Here is a 23,581-nt window from a genome sequence, read left to right as displayed (position 1 = left end):
CACATCTCCCCTTTTAAAGCTTTTTATTTTGAAATAATTCAGAGTAAATTGAAAAAAAAAAAAAGGTACTAGAAGGTCTTACATACCCTTTACCTAGTTTTTTCCAATGTTATCATCTTGCATAACTGTGGTATAATACCAAAACCAGGAAAATGACATTGGTACTATACATAGTGTTTATTCAGATTGCTCCATTTGGCATGCACTTCAGCATGGACATGTGTGTGTGTGTATGTGTGTGTGTGGTTCTGTGCAATCCTATCACATTTATGGATTTGTGTAATTGCCACCATAACCAGGATAAGAATACTTTCATCACAAAATTCCTTCATGATGTCCCTTTATAGCCATACCCTTTCCCTCATTATCCCCATTCCTAACCTTTAGCCACCACTAATCTGTTTATATCTCTACTAGCCTCCTTTCCAGTATTGCGATATTACAGAATCTATGCCTGTTTTCAAACTGTACCATCTATGTACAGACTGTGACATCAAAAGATATGTTTTCTAATTTAATTTCTTGACACATTTTTTGAGGTAATGCCAGCAATCCTGTCAGTTTTAATATATTATTATTTTTTTTTTCATTTCTTCTACTGAAACCAAGGAAGGCAAAGTCCCACAGACCTACTGCACAAGGGGTTTGCTAAATATAATTAAATAAATGGTTGCTAAGTGCAAAATGCTTCACAAGTATTTACTTAATTATTAGAATTCATTTGATCTTATTTATGTCTGTAGGCCGTGTATGTAGATCTGTAACTAAATATTCAATCATGTGGTAAATATTAAATTGCCAGGGACATAGAAACAAAGGAAGTAAATAGGACTGAACCATTTTTAAGACCTCAAAAAATATGTACCTGTCTTGTAAGCAAGTTTCTTGTCTATTTCTATAGTTTTACAAAAGGAATATAAACGATGGGGCAGAAAAACTACAGTTCTGACCTTGGTACTTGAAAAGGTGAGATGTAAATAAAACTATTTTGCTGTCTGAATACTATCATTATCTTTAATGAGAGTGGGCATCACAAGGACATTTCAAATTGTACCTTAGGCAATAAATTAGCTGCCAGAACTAGATTCAGACTATTTTCCTTAAATATGAAAACACTGATCCATCTGCTCTGTCCAGCTACATTATACATTTGTTTATATTAATATAAAAATCTCTTCTAAAGAGTCTTAATATGTCCACTGTTGTCCTTTTCATTGAAGAGCACATATATTTGTGTGTGCCCTTAATATTAGACCTTCAAATGTAGCACATGTAACTAGTTGCTGTTTTGAGTGGAGACAACTCTTGCCCCACTGATAGATAGAGCTTCTTTTGTTTTCCGTTCGTAGTCCTATTTTCTTCCCGACAGGAAATGTGGTGCTTCTCCTGTAGATGACATCCAATGGCAATTTAGAGCCTGTATAAGACTTACCATGTCTTTTTAAAAATATTTTATTTATTTATTTGGGAGAGAGAAAGCCAGCAGGAGCAGGAGGGGAGGGGCAGAGGGAGAGGGAGAAGCAGGCTCTCCAATGAGCAGGGAGCCTGATGCAGAACTCGATCCCAGGACCCTGAGATCATGACCTGAGCCGAAGGCAGACGCTTAACTGACTGAGCCACCCAAGTGCCCATATCAAGTCTTTTTGAATGAGTGAAGACGATCATTTAATTTTTCTCTTTAGCCCTAATATTGGATTAAGCCCACACTTGGCTATGATTTTCTTTCAAAATATGCTGTTGGGTTCTAATTGCTGATATTTTATGTAAAATTTTGTTATTGATATTCATAAGTGAGTCTGTAGGTTTCTTTTTTGGGGTGATCTCTGTTAGGTTTGGGTATGACCTTTACACTATATAACACACTTGGAAAATTTCTTTCTTTTTTTTTTTTCCTGTGCTTTGGAGTAATATAAGTAGCATTAGGCTTCTCTACTCCTTAAAAGATTCTCTTGAGAAATTATATGATTCCGCATTTTTTCCCTAGGCGAGCTCTTTAAAAACTTGTTTTTATTTTATAGGAATTGGTCTTTTAAATTTTTCTATCTGTATTAGGGTTAGTTTTGGTAAGTTGAAGACCTTGAATTACTTGATATCTAGAAACATGTCTTATTTAGTTTTCTGAGAGCATAAAATGGAGTTACTGAAAAATGAGTAGGTTTTCAATAAATGTGTATGGCGTATTTGTTATGCCAGTGGTTGATCAGAGAAGCTCCTGGACTCATACCATCACCAGACCTTCAACTTTAGTGATGGAGTGATCATAAGAGATCTAAAAATGCTCATGGCCAGGAGTTAGAGAGGCTGAAAGAGGAGGTAGTCTATCTGGAGTAGTAGCCGGCTTGGCTTGGCTGCCCTATGTTAACAGCGTAAGTCAGAAGGTAAGTGACAACACGTGTGCTCTCCCAGAGTCCCTTATGCCCTGCACTACAATCATGAAATAGCTGTTCACTGTGTCGCTTCCACCTTCCAAATCTCATGTGAAATATCCCTCTCAATCACAGAATCTAAGAAGACCAAGAGAAAATACTGAAAGGCACTGACATGTCTTTAGGGGTTTCCCACGAAATGGTCCAAACAGACAAACCTACAGGAAAGTATATGGAGAGCAAACCACAGACATTTTCTGAGATCAGTCAGTATTTTAGAGACCACTGTTAAAATGAGGGACTATAGAAAATTACGTGACATCCCAGCACACACACACACAGACAAACACACACACACACACACACACACACACACACACACACATGTGCACACACACACACACACACACACACTACTTGGAGAAACTGTGTACACAGAAAAAAATGTCAAAACAAAACTATATTATAATTAATATTCTCAGGGATATTAGAGATATATTGCATCAGTGAATCAAACATTGCATGACATTGGGGCGCCTGGGTGGCTCAGTTGGGTAAGCATTTGCCTTCTGCTCAGGTCATGATCCTGGAGTACTGGGGTCAAGCCTGGCATCTGGCTCCCAGCTCAGAGGGGAGCCTGCTTTTCCCTCTGCCCCTCCCCCCACTCTTGTGCCCTCTCTCTCTCTCTCAAATAAATAAAAAAATCTTAAAAAAATTGCATGCTATTAAAAAATATTTAAAGGGTTAGGAGCACCTGGGTGGCTCAGTCGTTAAGCGTCTGCCTTCTGCTCAGGTCATGATCCCAGGGTCCTGGGATCAAGCCCCGCATCGGGCTCCCTGCTCGGTGGGAAGCCTGCTTCTCCCTCTCCCACTCCCCCCGCTTGTGTTCCCTCTCTCGCTATGTCTCTCTCTGTCAAATAAATAAATAAAATCTAAAAAAAAAAAAAAAAAAATATTTAAAGGGGAAAAAACACTCTGGAGAATTTTTAAAAATGCTACAACAAAATATCCCTAAACTGGAAAACCCAAATGAACTTCAGTTGACTTGAAAGGCATTTGGTGAATATTAAATAAATTGTGGTATATCCATATCATAGTAAACCACTAAGAAATTAAACTATTGATACATGAAATGGGTTGAATGTATTTCAAGAAAATTGTGCTGAGTGAGAAAGCCAGTTTTGTTTTGTTTTTTTTCCTTTTAGAGAGAGAGGGAGATAGATAGGGAGGGAGTGGGGATTGTGGGGGCAGCAGAGCAAGAGAGAGAGAGAGAATCCTAAGCAGGCTCCATGCCCAGTGCAAAGCCTGATTCAGGGCTAGATCTCATGACTCTGAGATCATGACCTGAGCTGAAATCAAGAGTTGGAGGCTTAACCAACTGAGCCACCAAGGCGCCCTGAGAAACCTATTTCTAAGAGGGAATGCCTGGCGGGACTCCTGGGTGGTTCTGTAGGTTGAACATCTGACTCCTGATTTTGGCTCAGGTCAAGGTCTTAGGCTCAGGGGATCGAGCCCCCAGTGGGTCTTGCACTCAGCAGGGACTCTGTTTCGGATTCTTTCCCTCTGGCCTGTGCTCTCTGTCTCTCTTTCTCTCTAAAATAAATAGATAAATCTTAAAAAAAAAAGGGGGGAATGGCTGGCATGATGGTGGTATGACCAGGAAGACAGCTGTATACCAGACGGAAACCATACCATTCATATTGCCGCAGGTCAGAAAGATCCAGAGGATAATTTTTCAAAGAAGTTGAAATCCACAGATTACCTGAAATTCCCAAATATTAAAACAAAATATTTATTATGAGAGACTTTTTCAAACACACACATAAAATGATAGAATAGTACAGTTGTTCTCTTTGAACCCTTCCCTCAGTTTCAACATTTATCCATATGCTGTAATTTTTGTTGTTACTATTCCCTTCATTTCTTTTTTTTTTTAAGATGGAGTAATGCATTTTTTTAATTTTAATTCCAGTATATTAGAAAAACAGTGTTGTATTAGTTATTAGTTTCAGGTGTACAATATATTGGTTCAACAATTCAATACATTATTCAGTGCTCATCACAATAAATGTACTCTTAATCCCCTTCATCTATTTCACCCATCCTTCCACCTGCATCCCCTCTGGTAACCAGCAGTTTGTTCTCTATATCATTAAGAATTTATTTTTGGAGGGGCGCCTGGGTGGCTCAGATGGTTGGGTATCTGCCTTTGGCTTGGGTCATGGTTCCAGGGTCCTGGGATCTAGCCCCATGTCCGGCTCCTGGCTCAGCGGGGAGCCTGCTTCTCCCTCTGCCTCTCCCCCTGCTCCTGCTCTCTCTCTCTCTGTATCTCTGTGTCTTGAATAAATAAGTAAAATCTTAAAAAATAAAAGAATTTATTTTTGGAGTTCTCTTTTATCTTTGTTCATTTGTGGTTGTTTTTTCTTTCTCTTAAATTCCGCATGAGTGAAATTATATGGTATTTGTCTTCCTCTGACTGACTTATTTCACTTTTACAATTATACTCTCTAGATCCATCCAGATTGCTGTAAGTGGTAAGATTTCATTCTTTTTTTATGGTGGAATAATTTGCACTGTGTATATATACCACATCTTCTTTATCCATTCATCTACTAATGGACAATTGGACTGCTTCTATAATTTGGCTATTGTAAATAATGCTGCAATAAACATAAGAGTGCATATATCTTTTCAAATTAGTATTTTCATATTCTTTGGGTAAATACCCAGTGGTGGAATTATTGGATCATATGATAGTTTTATTTTTATTTTATTTTATTTATATTTATTTATTTTATTTTCTGAGGAAATTGCATACTGTTTTTCACGGTGGCTGCATCAGTTTGCATTCCCACCAACAGTGCATGAGGGTTCCTTTTTCTCCACATTCTCACCAATATTTGTTGTTTTATGTATTTTTGATTTTAGCCATCCTGATGGTTGTGAGGTGATATCTCATTGTAGTTTTGATTTTCATTTCCCTAATAATCAGTGATGTTGAGCATCTTTTCATGTGTCTATTGGAAATCTCTATGTCTTCTTTGGTGAAATGTCTCTTTATGTCTTCTGCCCATTCTTAATTGGATTATTTGGTTTTATTAGATATGTCATTTGCAAATACCTTCTCCCATTCAGTAGGTTGTCTTTTAGTTTTGTTGGTTATTTTCTTTGCTGTGCAAAGGCTTTTTATTTTGATGTGGCCCCAGTAATTTATTTTTGCTTTTGTTTCCTTTGCCTTAGGAGACATATCTAGAAAAAATATTGCTACAGCCCATGTCAGAGAAATTATTGCCTATGCGCTCTTCCAGGATTTTTATGGTTTCAGGTCTCACATTTAGGTCTTTAATCCATTTTGAGTTTATTTTTGTGTATAGTGTAAGAAAGGAATCCAGTTTCATTATTTAGCAAGTAGCTGTCCAGATTTCTCAACACCATTTTTTGGAGAGAATTTTCCCATCGCATATTCTTTTTTTTTTTAAGATTTTATTTATTCATTTGAGACACAGAGATACAGAGAGAGAGTGAGAGAGAACATGAGTGGGGGAGAGGCAGAAGGAGAGGGAGAAGCCGGCTCCCCGCTGAGCCAGGAGCCCAACGTGGGGCTAGATCCCAGGACCCTGGGATCATGACCAGAGCCAAAGGCTTAACCATCTGAGCCACCCAGGCGCCCCTCCCATTGCATATCCTTGCTTCATTTGTCAAAGATTAATTAACTATATAATCATGGGTTAATTTATGAGCTATCTGTTCTACTCCATTGATCTATGTGTCTCTTTTTGTGCTGGTACCATAGTTGTTTTGACTACTACACCTTTGTAGTGTATCTTGAAATCTGGGATTGTGATACTTACAGTTTTGTTTTTGTTTTTGTTTTTGTTTTTCAAGATTGCTTTGGCTATTTCAGGGTTTCTTGTGGTTTCATAAAAATTTTAAGATTGTTTGTTCTAGTTCTGTGGAAAAATGCTGTTGGTATTTTGATAGAGATTGCATTAAATCTGTAGATTGCTATGGGTAGTATGGACATTTTAACAATATTTGTTCTTCCAATCTGTAAGCATGGAATATCTTTGTATTTGTTCATGTAATCTTCAATTTCTTTCATCAGTGTTTTATATTTTTCATAGTACAGGCCTTTCACCTCCTTGGTTAAATTTATTCTTAGATATTTTATTATTTTTGGTAAAATTGTAAATGGGATTGCTTTTTAATTTCTCTTTCTGATGCTTCATTATTAGTATATAGGAATGCAACAGAGTTCTGTGTATTGATTTTGTATTCTGTGACCTTACTAAATTTATTTATTAGTTCTAGTAGTGTTTAGGTGAAATCTTTAAGGTTTTCTAAATATAGTATCCTGTCCTCTGCAAATACTGAAATTTTACTTCTTCCTTAACAATTTAGATGTTTTTTATTTCTTTTTCTTGTCTGATTGCTGTGGCTATGTTGAATAAAGTGATGAGTGTGGATATTCCTGCCTTGTTCCTGATCTTAGGAGAAAAGCTCTCAGGTTTCCCCATTGAGTATATTAGCTGTGGATTTTTTTTTACATATGGCTTTTAGTATGTTGTGGTATTTTCCCTCTAAACATACTTTGTTAGGTTTTTTGTTGTTGTTGTTGTTGTTTTTGTTTTTAAGAGAGAGAGAGTATGTTTGAGCAGGCAGGGAGGGGCAGAGAGAAAGGAAGAGAGAAACTCAAGCAGGCTCCACGTCATTGCGAAGCCAGTCATGGGGCTAAATCTCAAAACCCTGAGATTATGACTTGACCTGAAATCAAGAGTCACAGCCTCAACCAGTTAAGCCACCCAGGTACCCCAAAGGATTTTTTATTATGAGTGGATATTGTACTTTGTCACACGCTTTCTCTACATCTATTGAAAATGTAATATGATTTTTATCCTTTCTCTTATTGATATGCTGTATCATAATGATTGATTTGCAATATTTTATTTAAAGATTTTATTTATTCATTTGAGATAGAGACAGAGAGAGCACAAGCAGGGTGAGAGGCAGAAGGAGAAGGAGAAGCAGACTCCCCGCTGAGCTGAGAGCTGGACGTGGGGCTTGATCCCAGGACCTGGAGATCATGACCCGAGCCAAAGGCAGACGCTTAACCATCTGAGCCACCCAGGTGCCCTGATTGATTTGCAATATTGAATCACTCTTGCATCCCAGGAATAAATCATGATGAATGATTTTTTTAATGTATTGTTGGATTCAGTTTGCTAATATTTTGCTGAGGATTTTTGTACCTATGTTCATAAGTGATATTGGCCTGTAGTTCTATTATTTATTTATTTATTTATTTATTTATTTATTTAGTCATGTCTTTATTGTTTTGGTATCAGGGCAATGGTAGCTTCATAGAATGCATTTCAAATCCTTCCTTCCTCTTCTGTTTTTGAAATAGTTTGAGAAGAGTAAGTATTAATAATTCTTTAAATGTTTGATTGAATTTACCTTTGAATCCATCTGGTCCTGGACTTTTGTTGAGAGTTTTTTGATAACTGATTCAGTTTCATTGTTAGTCATTAGTCTGTTCAAATTTTCTTTCTCTCCCTCATTCAGTTTTGGGGAGTTATATGTTACTAGGAATTTATTAATTTCTTCTAGATTGTCCAATTTGTTGGCATATAATTTTTCATAATATTCTCTAATAATCCTTTATATTCCAGTGGTGTTGGTTGTTATTTCTCCTCTTTCATTTCTGATTTTGCTTATTTGAGTCCTCTCTCTCTCTCTTTTTATAAGTCTGGCTAAAGGTTTATCAGTTGTGTGGATCTTTTCAAAGAACCAGTTCTTGATTTCATTGATCTGTTCCACTGTTTGTTTGTTTGTTTCTATTTTGCTTATCTCTGCTCTCATCTTTATTATTTCCTTCCTTCTAGTGGTTTGGGGTTTTGTTTGTTGTTTTTCTAGTTCCTTTAGGTTTAAGGTTAGGGCATTTATTTGAGATTATCTTGCTTCTTTTTTTTTTTTTTTTTTTTTTTTTTTTTTAAAGATTTTATTTATTTATTTGACAGAGACACAGCGAGAGAGGGAACACAGGCAGGGGGAGCGGGAGAGGGAGAAGCGGGCCCCCCACTGAGCAGGGAGCCCGATGCGGGGCTCGATCCCAGGACCTGGAATCATGACCTGAGCCGAAGGCAGACGCTTAACGACTGAGCCACCCAGGCGCCCCGAGATTATCTTGCTTCTTGAGGCAGGCCTCTATTGCTATAAACCTCCCTCTTAGAAACACTTTTGCTCCATCCCAAAGATTTTGGACCATTGTGCTTTCATTTTCATTTGTCTTCATGTATTTCTTGATTTCCTCTTTGATTTCTTGGTTGACCCATTCATTGTTTAGTAGCACCTTATTTAAATTCCATGTATTTGTGGGGCGTCTGAGTGGCTCAGTCAGCTAAGCAGCTGCCTTCAGCTCAGGTCATGATCCCAGGGTCCTGGGATCGAGCCCCACATTGGGCTCCCTGCTTTGTGGGAAGGCTGCTTCTCCCTCTCCTACTTCCCCTCTTGTGTTCCCTCTCTTGCTGTGTCTCTCTGTCAAATGAATAAATGAAATCTTTTTGTTTTGTTTTGTTTTCAGATTTTTTTCTTGTGTTTGGTTTCTAGTGTCATAGCATTGTGGTTGGAAAAGATGCATGGTATGACTTGTCTTTTTGAATTTGTTGAAACTTGTTTTATGGCCTAATATGTGATCTATTCTGGTGAATATTCCATGTGCACTTGAGAAGAATGTGTATGAATATGCTTTATATTTTTTAAGATGAAATGGTCTACATATATCTGTTAGAGCCATCCGGTCCAATGTGTCATTCAAAACCAGTGTTTCTGGGTGTCTGGGTGGCTCAGTTGGTTAAACAACTGCCTTTGGCTCAGGTCATGACCCTGGAGTCCCAGGATCGAGTCCCACATCCGGCTCCCTGCTCAGCGGTGAGTCTGCTTCTCCCTTTTACCCTCCCCCATCTCATGCTCTCTCTCTCTCATTCTCTCTCTCAAATAAATCAATAAAATCTTAAAAAGAAACTGTTTCCTTGTTGATTTTCTGTTTGGAGGATATATCCATTGATGTAAGTGGGGTGTTAAAATCATCTACTACTATCAATTCCTTCCTTTAACAGTTATTTTTGTATTTGGATGCTCCTATATTGGGTGCGTAAGTATTTACAATTGTTCTATCTTCTCGTTGTATTATTCCCTTTATGATCATATAGTGTCTTTCTTTGTCTCTTGTTACAGTCTTTGTTTTAAAGTCATTTTGACTAATATGAGTATTGCTACCCCAGCTTTCTTTTCACTTTTCTTTTCACTTTCTTATCACTTTTGTGTGATAAGTATTTTTCCATACCTTCACTTCCAATCTGCATGGGTTTTTAGATCTGAAATGAGTCTCTTATAGGCAGCAAATAGATGGGTCTTCCTTTCGTATTATGAGACATTTTAAAAACAAATTGTGTACTGATGATTTCATTACAACTACCCCAGTATGAATCTCCAACAAAGAAGACCTTTTTATTTTTTGCAACAAAAGCATACTACCATTATCATACCCAACCAAAATTAAAAATAATTTCTTGATATCATCTGATTACCAAATTTGATTTTACTTTATCTGCTTGTCTTTTTTTTTTTTTATAAGTCCACACATGGTGTTTGATTGATATGTCTCTTGCATCCCTATCTCCTCTTTACTATTTATTTTTTTAAGACACTGAGTCATATATTCCCACATTCTGGATTTAGCTAATTGCATCTTTGGAGTGTGGGTGAGCATATTTCTTTACCTCTTTCTGTAAATTAGTGTTTAAATCTCAGGGTTTGATTAGATCAGTTTCAAATTTTTGGCAAGCCCTTTGTAGTGTTGTGTATTTCTGATTATATCACATTAGAGACACCTTTATAATCACTTTAGAGAATGTTTAGATTGATCTGTGAGTTTAGGTATTGTTAATTTAATCCATCCACTAAAAAGTCGTCTATCAACTTATATTTTTATGGAATATTAAGTTACCATCAAATATATTCCATACAAGAAAGGAAGGATATGATCTGTAATTTTTTTCAATTTTTAAAATAGGACTTTATTCTCTAAAATCCTCCAGAGGTGACCAATGGACTTATACAGATTAGATCAACGATAGGTAGATACATAGATAGATAGATAGATAGATAGATAGATAGATAGATAGATAATAGATAAAAGAACTAATAGATTGTATATCTTCAAATATATAAATGTGGTCATTAGTCCTTTTGGTACTCAAATTCTTCCATCAAATTAGCTCCTGTGCCATTTTTGAGATACTCTAATTTTGATAGCTTTCTTATTTTCAAGCAAAGGAAACATTCTGATATCATTTTATTCCAAACATAAACTCAGTAAAACCCTTCTTCATTTTAGTGGGAAAATGTGTTTAGAGACCACAATCTGTGCATTAGGGTGCTTTTAGTACTTTCAGTAGTCCAAATGTGAAAATACATCATTAAAACAATTAAATAATGAGTTCATATTGATACCACCAACTCAAATTAAAATTTCAGAATTATATATTTTTTACATTTTATATTTTTATTTTATGGTAAAATTTTAGCTTCTGTTGTCATTAACAACATAATTAGCTATTAATTGTTCTTGATACATATAATAGTTTCATAAATCAATACCAACATTGTTTAACAAGAAAACTATTTAATATATTTTAAGACTTTTGTTATTTTTTTCTGATAGATATATCGTACTGTTTCCTACTAGTCAAATTACTGTTTTCAATATATTTAAATTTATGAGTTTATAATAAAACTAAAAATATTTTCATTTTTAGCTTGGGAGGATACTAGGGGACAATTTCAGTATTTTGAAACTGATAAAGAAGAAGCATCTTGCTTTTTTCATACAATCTTGTAGTTTATGGTAAAATAATAATTGATCAGGAATGTTTCATTTTTATAAAATATTCCTACTAATAAATCAAGAAAGAATGATAGAATTAGATCAGCAACTTAACAACTGGTATGTTTTTGGGCAAAGTCCTTATGTTTTATGAGTTTATTTGTAGTATTTATAAGTGGAGATGCTCGTTACCAGGTTTTGCCCTTAGGTATCTCGCTGTAACTGAACCAAAATTTCAGGAGAAAGTATATTAGCAATGGTAGGCTAACTAAGGTAGTAATCAGTCCCCAAATATTAACGCCTTAGTAAAATAAAAGGGCTTTTTTTATACTCCCATTACAAGGCTATGTGATCCTGTTCCATGAAGTCAAACATGATACAGTCCACCTCTATCACTCCATTTCCTTTTAGGCCCTTGCAATGCTCTATATGGATTTTGGTTTACTAAGTGATTTGCTTTGGTCAAAGTTGCATCAGCAAACATGCAATCAGAGGCCTGACAATTGCTCACCATCTTGTTGATCTTGGAGACTTTACCAATGGGAATTTGCTTGTGAGAGTATGAGAGGCCACACAGGGAGAACCAATACACCCCAGCAAGCCCCACTGACCCTAGCAGCTAAGTGCAGATGAATGGGCAGGCTTCACAAGACATTCTGAGCCTTACCAGAAACTGCCCAGATTAGCCAAGACCTGTAGAATCTTGGAATGATTGTTGTTTTAAGTCAGTTTTGGAGTAGTTTGTTATTTGGCAATGGATAACTGATACACTGAGAATATAGATGAAGCAAGATTAGCCAAATATAATAATATGATAAAATCAGGTTCATTTTATTACTCTGCATTCTTTACATGAATTTCAAACATTCTATAATAAAGAGTTAAAAAGAAACTACTGAATGTCAGTATCATTTGAAATAATTTTTAGTTAATTTGTTTTAATTTCCTTTCAATGTTTAGGAATTGCTCTTTTTTATTATATTTGATTTTTTAAATTATTTAAAATATTTGTTTTTTTCCAAAATTTAAAATATAAATATCCAGAAAGTTCTAGCTTTCATCTCTATACCCTCTCCCCCATTCTTTCTCTCTCTCTCCCCTCAGACATCCATTTATATTAGTTGTTACATGACTATTTTGGGAGGCATTTTAGAGATTTGTTAGTGAATTATTTGTTACCAATATATAGACAACTAGGCAAACAGGAGAATAAGGCAGTTATTAATTTCGAGAAAAACTACATTTGTTTGAGAAAAGGAAAATTAATCACATTATAAGATTTGCTATTTGTGAGTGGCATGTATGTTGTCACATCGCTGTAAACGGTATCCATTGATCTAACTAAAATTACAATACAACTATATTGGAGGTATGGGGGATAGAGAATTCTTTGGATGTGGGGGTAAAGAAAAAGCCAAATTCTTATCTTTATGTTAGTAAGTGAATAAAAAACTGTATAAATGAAAATAAACCAAGAAGTTGCAGTTTGGACATGCTATTCAGAAATACAAATAGTCAAGGGGCGCCTGGGTGGCTCATTCGTTAAGCGTCTGCCTTCGGCTCAGGTCATGATCCCAGGGTCCTGGGATCGAGCCCCACATCGGGCTCTCTGCTCAGCAGGAAGCCTGCTTCTCCCTCTTCCATTCCCCCCTGCTTGTGTTCCCTCTCTCGCTGTCTCTCTCTCTCTGCCAAAATAAATAAATAAAATCTTTAAAAAAAAAAAAAATTCTCTTTCTTTAAAAAAAAAAAGAAATACAAATAGTCAATACCAAAAGAATGAACTAAGAACTAAAAGTCATCTTCTTTGCAGAAGGGTGGTGGGACCTGTTGGTTTTTCATAAGGATCCTTGTGATTATCTTGTGAGTATATTTTTGAATCCTTACTAGTTGTATGAGGTAAGCTGTTTCTTATAACCCCATGAAAATATTAATTCTTTCAGAGTTTATTACCTATCTATTGCCGCCTAATGACTTATAGTAAAACTTGGCATCTGGAAACAACAGATATTATTACCTCATAGTTTCCCTGGGTCCTTGAACAACTTAGATGGGTGGTTCTGTCTCAGTCTCTCATGGAGCTGCAATTAAGATGTCAACCCGAACTACAGTCATTTTGGTGTTTGACCGTGGCAGTCTGCTTCAGGGCTCACTCACATGGCGTGCCCAGAAGCCTCCAAGCTCACTCATGTGGACCTCTTCCACGGCAGCCTCTGGACAGAGCAGTTGGCTTCTTTGACAGCGAGTGATCCAGGAGCACCCAAGATGGAGGCCACGATCTTTTTAAAATCTAGTCTTGGAAATGCTATCCATCACCTCTACCATAATCTGTTAGAGGCACATCCATCAGTCCAGCCTGCACTCAAAAGGAGGGCATTAATTCAGGAACAAAATTTGAATGCAAGGATGTGGATAAGATATCTTAGGGGTTGCCTACAACAGGAGAAGTGGCTTCTCCCAGTTCCCATAAGTCAGTGTAAGCAGTAGCCTTGTGATGCAAAACCACCCAATTTGATTCCAGGGCTCATGTTCTTAACCACTGTGTAACTCTCACATTTGTTGCCTGTGTGGTGTTTACCCTGCATGTGAAAGCAGGGCCTCCTTTCACACTGTTGCCATCTTGGAAGTGTAGGGTGGTGGGAGGGATAATACACATAAGAGCTGACTTTCATATGTATGGCACACACCCAGGTGTGTTAGGTTTGAGCAAACAGAAATAAGCTATATGTTATGCTCTGTATATATGATGCAAACTATGACTCCCCCATTTACCTCTGGTTCCGAAAGTGTGCATGACTGCAAGAGAGAATTATAGGAGTACAAGGATAACCTTGAATTCACTCTAATTTATAAAAAGTCAAACCCTCTCAAGCCTTAGAACTTTATTGGTAATGAATTATCTGAGGCACCCCTCACACTTGATCATGACAAAGTGCAGCTTCATATTTCTGGGATGAGGCATTAGTCACAGGGGCATGTTGGCTAAGGTGAGGAGCTGGTGCTATATCTTTAAAGCTGTTGAGAGCCACTGAAGTGTTTTAAGCATGGGAGGATGACATAATAGGATATGTACCTGCTCCTCTGAGCTATAGCATTTTGTCTAAAACATCAGATGACATTCTACATTCTCATGCATGAGACAGCAGATGCCTCCTTTACACGCCACTGAATTCATTCATGTTACTGTAATGAGACTTACAAATTTCTCATATCTGCATATTGGTCAAAGTACCCTATTTCAAGGCACCCGTGTCTGCCCCTCTCTCTGTGCACATAACCAAATTTGTGGCCACAGCCAGGCTGTGAGCTTTCTATGGCACATACTGATTGCCTCATTCATGGTCTGTTGTCAGGTGGCAACCACGCTATTGACACATATTAGGAATTCAATGAATGTTGTTAAGTCAAAATGGACTCAACTTGATTGGACGTCTGCTCTGTTTTAGGTACCGTACTGAGCTCTGGATGTACAGAAATAAGATAATGTCATTTTATTTTATTAATAAAAAATTCATGACCATATATATTCATTCAGTTTTTCATTCATTAATCAAACATTTTTGAACTGCTCTGAATGTGGCATTGTGCCAGGTGCTGGAACACAGTATCACACAGCACAGGGCTGCTGCTCTTACAGCTTCTGGGACCACTGTTGGGACAGAACAGTATATGATGATCCTAGCTCAGTACACTGTGTGGGCACAGAATAGGGGCTCATACATCAGCACAGAGAAGGGCCACAATTGAGGGAAGGGGAGATTTTTGGGGGGAAGTAAACTCAGTGGTTCAGAAGAATGGATGCCAGGATGAATGGGGGTGCAACTCCATCAAGTATTGGGACACTGGATTGCTAAGACCTGGGTGGGGGAAGTGGGAAATCAAGGCTCTAGAAGGAATCAACAATGAAAGTAGTATTAGTAGGAGTTACTGATCTCTCTAAAGTGACATGCAAAACCAAGCAAACCTTCATCTCTGCTGTCTTGTGTCTTTCTAGCCCTCTACGAGCAATCCTGCGAGGTGTACAGGCACCAAGGGAACACAGCTGGTTTCTTCTACATTGACTCTGATGGCAGTGGGCCACTGGGACCCCTCCAAGTGTATTGCAACATCACAGGTAAGGATCAGAATCCCTACTCACTCTTAACCTAGCTATGTGATGGTACACAGCAAAAGAAGACCACTGGAAGGGGATATGTGTAAAAAAAATTTAAAGAACCAACTTCTGTGTAGGGGGGATGTTATTTAAGTAAATAATAGAAATTGGCAGCTGGGTTATCTTCATTAGAGAGGAAGACTTAATGGTCTTGATCACATTCCGCTGAACCAAGAATTAACTCTGAAGCATTTTCTTTAGAGCTTGGCCAGGACATTTTCTCTCTTAAAACTCAAAAGCAGAAAGAAAAGAAAAACAACTAAACAAACAAAAAACAAAACTCAAAATCAATAGGGAACCCTGACTCAGGAAGTGGGAAAGTGTGATTCATGTCTGGCCCCGGGGAAGGTGTGAATCCCATATGTTTTCTGAGCTTCAGTTGTTCATCAGTGAAATGGAAAAGTAGTTCCTTCCTCCCGGAGTTGAAGATGAGACACAATCATGAGTATTGGAGGAATTGGCCAGGCTACTTATCCAATAGATGCTTAATAAGAAAACTGAGCTATTTGCATTTTCCTGGCCACTCCTTTCTAAGTGCAGAAAGTCATAGTAAGAATTAATTATTGCACAGATTTAAAAACAATATACGATCACTAAGTTATTCTGAAAAATAATTCCTCAAAGCCAAAACCTGATGTAATAGTTCCTTAAAAATACAGCGATGCAAGTACCCTCTCCATTGTGAGTGTCATTAATTGACACACACACTTGTGTGTGTTTGTTTCAAGCTCTGGCCTTTGGAAATGACAACAGAATCTTGTAATAAAGCAGAAAAGTAGGAGGGTATTAGGGCTCATTGAGTACTCAGGTTTCAGGCTTCCCTGCAACAAGGCAAGCACATTCACCGAGCTCTTTCTGTAGCCACAGGCTGGCCTGGGCACTGAGGATATGCAGAAAAATAAGACACAGCCACTCTCATTTGTGAGGCAATAATATCAGGGAAAATGCCATGTACTATCACAAGTAGAAATGCAAGCAAACCATTGCAAAACTGGTGATTATGGGCACTTACCCATTTGTTCAACCGGATACAACCAACCACACTTCTTCTGCAGAAGATGTTAGTTACACAGAATTAGATGCATTTCATTGCATTTCCTTAAAACTTCATCTCTCCAAACTGCATATATGCTGGCTGCTTCTCAGCTTCCCTATAACACAATTAGAAATTGTGACACTGTTTTCTTTTCTATGTTATGGTAACCTATAGCGTTAACCTATAGGTGAAGAACTAGTTTTCTCCGTGGATCTTGATTATTTTCAAAATGTGATTAACACATGGAGCTCCAGTGATTCTTGTTAAAAATTCAGACTTTCTAGCTTAAGAAATTGATTTCAGTAAATGCCATTTTACTGAGTCCCCTAAGTGATTCCGATGCAAACTGTCCCTGGTTTACCCTTTACCAAAAAACAGAGGAAGTGATTTGGCTGCAGAATAAGGGCAAGGGGACCAATGCCTGCTGATGAGAGATCAGGTGTGATTGCTTGTCTCCTACCCACTTTGGGAGCTGAACTGAGAGTTTACAAATACCATTTCTTGCACTCCTCACAATAAAAACCTGAGATAGATATTTTTATCTCTATCGTACATAGAAGGAAAGAGAATATGAGAATTTCATGACTTGCTCGAGGTAATAAATACTGGGACTAATAGTCAAGACTCAGGAAGCAAACAAAACCTTCTGGTGCAGTAATAATTTATATCACTCAAGCATTAACTGGATACTTTGTATTGCTTATGTTTTGCTTTAAACAGATTTTACTTTTGTTATAAAATAAGTCAATATTAATTATAGAAAAATTAACGAAAAAAGCAAGGTCTGAAGAAATTGTTAAAGTCACCTTTAAACCAAAATCCACAGATTGCCATTGTTATTTTATTGTTAGGATTTCCTTGGGATTTCTTTTTTCTGTGAATGCATATGTGTGTTTCTTCTATGTACATATTTTTAAATATATATTTTAAAATCATGAATTTAATAGATAAGCATAGACTTGCCCTTATATCATTAAAATATACTTTGAGATTAAAATATCTACATTAAATATGGCTTAAAATTATTAAACTCTTCAAAATTATGTAAGCACAGTGACACGGAGGGTATAATTGATTCATAGGTCTCATTTACATGATGTTCCCTGCCTCTTTGGAAAGACTTCTCTTGGGGCTAATGTATGATATTTTGTCCGGGAATGGCTAAAGAGGAATGCTTACTTGTATTTAAAGGTTGCTATTTTGCTGATGTAATACTGAAGGAATCGGGACCTCGGAGTTGTCCTGGAGTTCATAGGTTTAATTATGTGTGACTGGGCATTTCTTTTACATATGCTGTTTTGGTTATGTGCAGTTGCAAAACATAGGTTTTCCTTCTTTTTGTTTTGTTTTTCTAAAAGAACTGTAAAAATAAAAGCAAACCTCAGTACAGGATAAATTCTATAATTCTCATATTTAACTGACACACATTTTAATACATCAATATAATGATAATCAAACACATGTTTTTCTATTTATAATTGTTAAATGTTCTTAAGTATGGATGACTTTTGACACCAGTGAAAGTGTAATGAAGTGGCCCAGGGAAGAGAGGGAAGGAGGAGGGAGAGAGAGAATGGACAAACAGAACAGAGGGAACAGAACAGTGTGGGGTGGGGTGGGAGGGAGACTCGTTCCGTGTTTACCCCCTTTTCTGAAAACACAAAGTTGCTCTTCTCTGCTCTTTTCAGCTGCATTGTTGGGGTAATCACACAGAGAGTGTAAATGGCACCGGAAGGCAGGGGACCTGGGTTCTCTGTCTGCACCTTGCACCAGTCAGCTGAGTGTCCCTGGCCTAGCTGCACATAAATAAGATCTGGGATCCTAAAATAAGGATGTGGGGCCAGGTGGTCTCACAGGCCTTCCTCATTTAGAATTCCCTGAGAGATCATTTGAGGTTCGACAGAACAGAGGATGTTTCTCCTAAGAAATCTACAGATACTTGCAAATAGATGTCGTAAGGGTGAAGGACAGGTTTTAGATTGGAAAACAGTAAATTCTAATCACAACTGCATCTCTCTTCACAATGTGCCCTGGGTGGACATTAGCTTCCCATTCCTATACTGCAGATGGCACCTTACCCCTCCCAGGAGATTTATGTCTGTGCATCTCACCTAGCAGAGGGTGATCTTGGGGAGATGAGCTTCCCAAACGCTCACAAAGCAATGGCCCCATTCACTGGAAGGCAGCATGATCTCTGCATGGGGACAGTATGCCAATTTATGGGAGTAACCTAAGGGGGGTGATTAGGCTTATTTATAAAGTGGACTGAATCTGAACCTCTATACATTTTGACAGTGTGCCTGTGTTCTAAGTCGGTTCACCAGGGCACTAGCGGGTAGGAGAGAGGGAAGGCCCACTGTGGAGTGTTGAGTGAAATTATGGATGAAGAGGATAAAAAGTTTCTGGGGCACCTGGGTGGCTCAGTCGGTTAAGCGTCTGCCTTCGGCTCAGGTCATGATCCTGGGGTCCTGGGATCGAGCCCCTCATCGGGCTCCCTGCTCAGTGGGGAGCCTGCTTCTCCTTCTCCCTCTGCCTGCAGCTCTGCCTACTTGTGCTCTCTATCTCTCTGTCAAATAAATAAATAAAATCTTAAAAAAAAAAAAAAAAAGAAGAAGATAAGTTTCTGCAGGAATGCACAGTTGGCCTACTTCTAACATCTCTATATAAGATTTATAATTCTGTTCAGCTCAATATAAGTTTGCACATTTCAGGCACTGTGAAGACTGCAACAGATACAAAATAGTGTCTGCATCAGTTTCTCCAGGCTGCTACACCAATTGAGTGGCTTAAAAATACCCAGAAGTGTATGCCTCACTGTTCTGGAGGCTGGAATTCTGTCCAAAATCAAGGTGCTGCAGGGCCACACTACCTCTGAACCCTATAGGGGGGAATCCTCCCTTGCCTCTCTGGCTTCTGCTGGCTTGCCTAACCTTTGGGCATTCCTAGGCCTTAGCAGCAGCGCTTCAGTGACTGCGTCCCCAGATTGTCATCCTGCTTCCATGTAGCCTTCTCCTGTCATGCATCTGTTTCTTCTCTTCTTATAAGGATATCAGTCATATTGGATTAGGATCCACCCTAATGGAGTATGATCTCATCTCAAGTTGATTACATTTGCAAGGAACCTATCGCCAACAAAAGTCATGCTCACAGGTGTCAAGGGTTAGTACTTCTGTGTATTTTTTGGACAGAATTCTACCCATAATGGTATCATTTCAGTCTCCTTCACAGGTTAATCATGGAGAAGACACAACAGCAATTATAATATGAGGGTCATGACAGGGTATGTATAGTGTTCTGGGAGCCCACTGGAGGGACACCTAACTGAGCTTCCTGTACAGTGGAAGGTATTTTGGGTAGGCAGATAATGCATGTTTCTAAGATCTGGATGGGGAGTAGGAGCTATCCAGAAGAAGGCAAAGCAGGGCATTTCCAGGAAGAACAAATGAATGTCAGGAACAGCATTCCTGCGTCCCCTGAACCTGCATATTTGTGAGGGCCACCAAACTCACCAAGATGAGTTGTGACTTTAGAACACTGAGAAATTCATCAAACTGAATGAGTAGAAAAGGATCGCATTTACCTGAGTAGGGGCAAGCAAAAGCTGTTGAAGGTCCATAATATGAACTATAGTTTCCCAGCAAAGAAATCTACTAAGTCAATTCCAGGGAAAAGAAGGAATGTTTTATGATAGACAGTTGTTGAGCATGCAGATTAGTTGACTGTCCCTGAATGAAAGATGAACCACTTTCTGAGCACCAGCCAGAAGATGCCATCCTCATATCATTCAAGGACTTTAGCACTGTTATCTTCAGGACAGTGGGACACTCAAAGGGCTTGCTCAAATTAGGGACTGTTTACAAAAGTGTGAGCCTACAAAAGGAAATTATGGGAAGGGGAAGAGCAGAGCTAGTAACAGAGGGGTTTTTCCCACCATCAGGCCCATAAAGGTGAAGGGAGGGAGTGTTGCCAGAGTGGGAAGGAGGGCAGCGTGTGGAGAAGCTGTGCCTTGAGAGAACTATGCTCTCCTGTGTGGGAATAGCTAACTAGGAGCTTGGGGAATGCTCCATCTCTCCTTGTTCTTTCCAGTCTCTTCCCTATGTCTCCACCGAGCAAACCCAGCTAGATTTCAGAAGGCAAGAACAAGTGTTGATGTAATGTTTTTCATCAGCCTTCCTGGGCACAGAGGAGGCAGTAGACAGATGGAGAGTGCATTGGTGAGGGGCAAAAGGAAAATATCGGTTAGCTTGTTTAAAGAACTGTGCAAAGAAGTCTGGGGAAACAAATGATTAGAATTCATCAAGGATCAATGATGGTAGTGAGGCAGGAGCTATCAGTGAAATCTACAAAGCATGCAAATATATGAAGCATGGATTTGTTCAATAGATTCTAACTTGAAGAAGAAAGTACTCCCTTTGCAGGTTGAATGGGAGTGAGATTAAGATGAATGCAAGAGGGGTGCTTTAGTGCCTTAGTTGGTTGAATATCTGACTCTTGATTTCAGCTCAGGTCATGATCACAGAGTCATGGGATCGAGCTCCATAATGGGCTCTGAGCTTAGAGTGGGGTCTGCTTGATATTCTCTCTCCCTCTCCCTCTGACCCTCCCCCCACTCTATCTCTCTCTCTCAAATAAATAAATAAATTTTTTTTTAAAAAAGATGAATATGAGAAACACAAATTGAACGAAAGACAAAGAGAACTAACAAATTACAAGTTGGTAAGTCACTCAGATGGTGAATAATTGAGGGACGCAGAGACCACTAAGGGAAACTATGGCGTATTAAAATATAATGTTTTGGTAAAAGGGACACCTGGGCCCCATGCCACTACCTGGTTGTAAAAATCTCCTGTCCTGGATGTGGATAATTTTAGCCAATGATGAGAAGTTTGTAGGCATCCTTGGCTATGTCAATCCAATTGGGCAAGTAGGGAGGAGTGCATTCAAGACAACAAGAAATCCAGGAGGACTCAGAATTAGGTTACTGGAAGAAAATTCATGTAAGGTGAGCTTGCAGAGTGGGTTAGATGCCATAAGGAAGTAAGGAAGTTCCAGGCACTGGGATCAATATAAAGGAGAAGATAGGAATGGAGAAAGACCAGGGCACAGAAAGTAGTTGAAATTAGTAAAAACCTGAGAAATCTGTGCAGGAAGTTGGGGTTGAAAGGTAGAAGAATGAGTCTTCTCAGGTGTTTCCTGCTTCGCTCAGTGCAGTGGTTAATTTTATGTTTCAGCTTGGCTGGACCATGGTACCCAGATATTTGGTCAAAAATTATCATTAATATTTCAGTGAGGGTGTTTGTTTTAGATGAGATTAACATTTTAAATCAGTGAACTGTGAGTAAAGCAGATTACCCTCCAAAACATGGATGGGCCTCATCTGATAAGTTCAAGGCCTTGGTAGAAAAGAGACTGACCTCTAACAAGCAAAAAGAAATTCTGCCAGCAGATGGCCTTTAGACTCCAACTGCAACTCTTTCTGGGTCTCCTGCTTTCTGGTTTACCCTGGAGACATTGGATTTACAAAGCCTTCATGATCTTGTGACCCAATTCCTTACAATTGATCAATAGATTGATTGATAGAGAGATGATAGACTTAGATAGATATAGATATGGGTAGATATTTATAGTCACATCCTGTTGGCTCTTTTTCTCTAGACAACTGGGAATAGTTTAGTGCTCCTACTCTGGCTCTCCTCTCATTTCAGTATATTTCCAGCATGACATCAATCATACTACATTGTAACTAGTAGTGTTTACTTGTGAGTTCCCATGGATCTTTGAACTCCTTGATGGAAAATGAGGGACAGAGTGTGATGAATCCTGAATCTGCTTTATGCATGCTCCAATGAGTTCAGGGTAAATGGAACTCTGAGAAATCCCAGCCAAATTGAAGATTAATTTCTACCTTTCCCCTTTTTTCTTCCTAATCTTGCTAATTTATCTTAGATTAAGGTCCTGTCCCATTAAATCAATAGCAGTTTGGTACTGTGGATACTGCCTCCCAATGTCTGATTTAACTGGGTTTGAATCATTTCTACCACATGCAACGTCATCTACAAATCCAAGAGTGCAAGTACCCACATTTTCCCCATAGCCTCTAAGACTTCTCATCGATGGTCTTCCTCAAATCTGTTCTTTTCTTCAAACACAGGAATGACCAGTGGGAATAGCACATGTTTTGGATTCACATTGGAATTCAGATTCTAGTGCTGGCACATTCCGGCTGTGTGACCTTGGACAAGTCATTTAGCATTTCTGGATCTTGGTTTCCTTATCAGTGAAATAAAGATGTTAAAAATGGCTGCCTTTGAGATTAATGTGAGGATTAGAATATATATGCAAACTTCCCAGCCGCAAAAAGCAAATGGTCATGAAATTGGGTAACCAAACACCCTGGTGTGATTATTAATCATGCCCTCATTCTCTCTCACTGCTGCCCTAGTATAGATGATATCTGTATGATCATCCTAGCTGTAAAAGATAGCTGTCTCCTTTTGCCAGCAATAGAGTCTGTGCTCCTCCTGCAGGTGCCGTGAGATTTCTGAGGTTCTAGGAGCCTGGAGGGAGAATTTGTGAAGGGAAGCCTCTAGTATTGATAAAGCAGAATTAGAAATGTGGGGCATTCTGACAACATTTTCCTTAGAACTTGACATTTAAGCTCATTTTACGCAGTTTCCATTTTGCCATTTTTAATATTAACAGGGCATCTTGTCAACATGTGAAAAGATGTTTCCCAGCCATACGCTGTTTTTCCTCTGTACAGTAGAATTGCATATTGATATGTAAAATTGTTTAGAACCACTAACAAAAATGCATTTATTTTCTCTCTTGATGGATACAATGCCAATTTCTTGTATCTAGACCTGTACAGCAATCATCAGGCATTGCAAGGAGTTTACAAAGAATGTTTTATCAAATCTCTAAAGCAAAACTTGTTTTTCATTCTCAAACAGCTCATAATCCATTTGCAAACCACCTTACAAGTCTCCATATCTTATCACTCTCGTTATTATGATGCTCTGTTTCTCCTTTCTTTGGCAGCAGGCTCTGTTTTCATTAAAATTCATCAAAGCATGCATAATGGAGTAGGAAGAGAAGCTGCAATTGAAGTTTCTCTAATATTCCTGCACATAATTGTGCTG

General features: G+C 38.3%; 1 protein-coding gene across 2 annotated transcripts in view; it reads left to right on the top strand.

The window, feature by feature from the left end:
* Positions 1-23,581, top strand: part of CNTNAP5 (contactin associated protein family member 5) — a 791,720-nt gene that overhangs the window by 501,694 nt on the left and 266,445 nt on the right. For both annotated transcript variants that reach the window (XM_078070660.1, XM_078070661.1), the window contains exon 12: positions 15,245-15,364. In XM_078070660.1, coding sequence (XP_077926786.1) covers positions 15,245-15,364 — 120 coding nt within the window. The remainder of the gene's footprint in view (positions 1-15,244; positions 15,365-23,581) is intronic.

This window comes from Halichoerus grypus, chromosome 4 (genome assembly GCF_964656455.1).
Source record: "Halichoerus grypus chromosome 4, mHalGry1.hap1.1, whole genome shotgun sequence".
In the NCBI taxonomy this organism is placed as follows: Eukaryota; Metazoa; Chordata; class Mammalia; order Carnivora; family Phocidae; genus Halichoerus; species Halichoerus grypus.
Note: the sequence above shows the minus strand (reverse complement) of the source record. Positions and strands in the feature narration are given on the sequence as shown.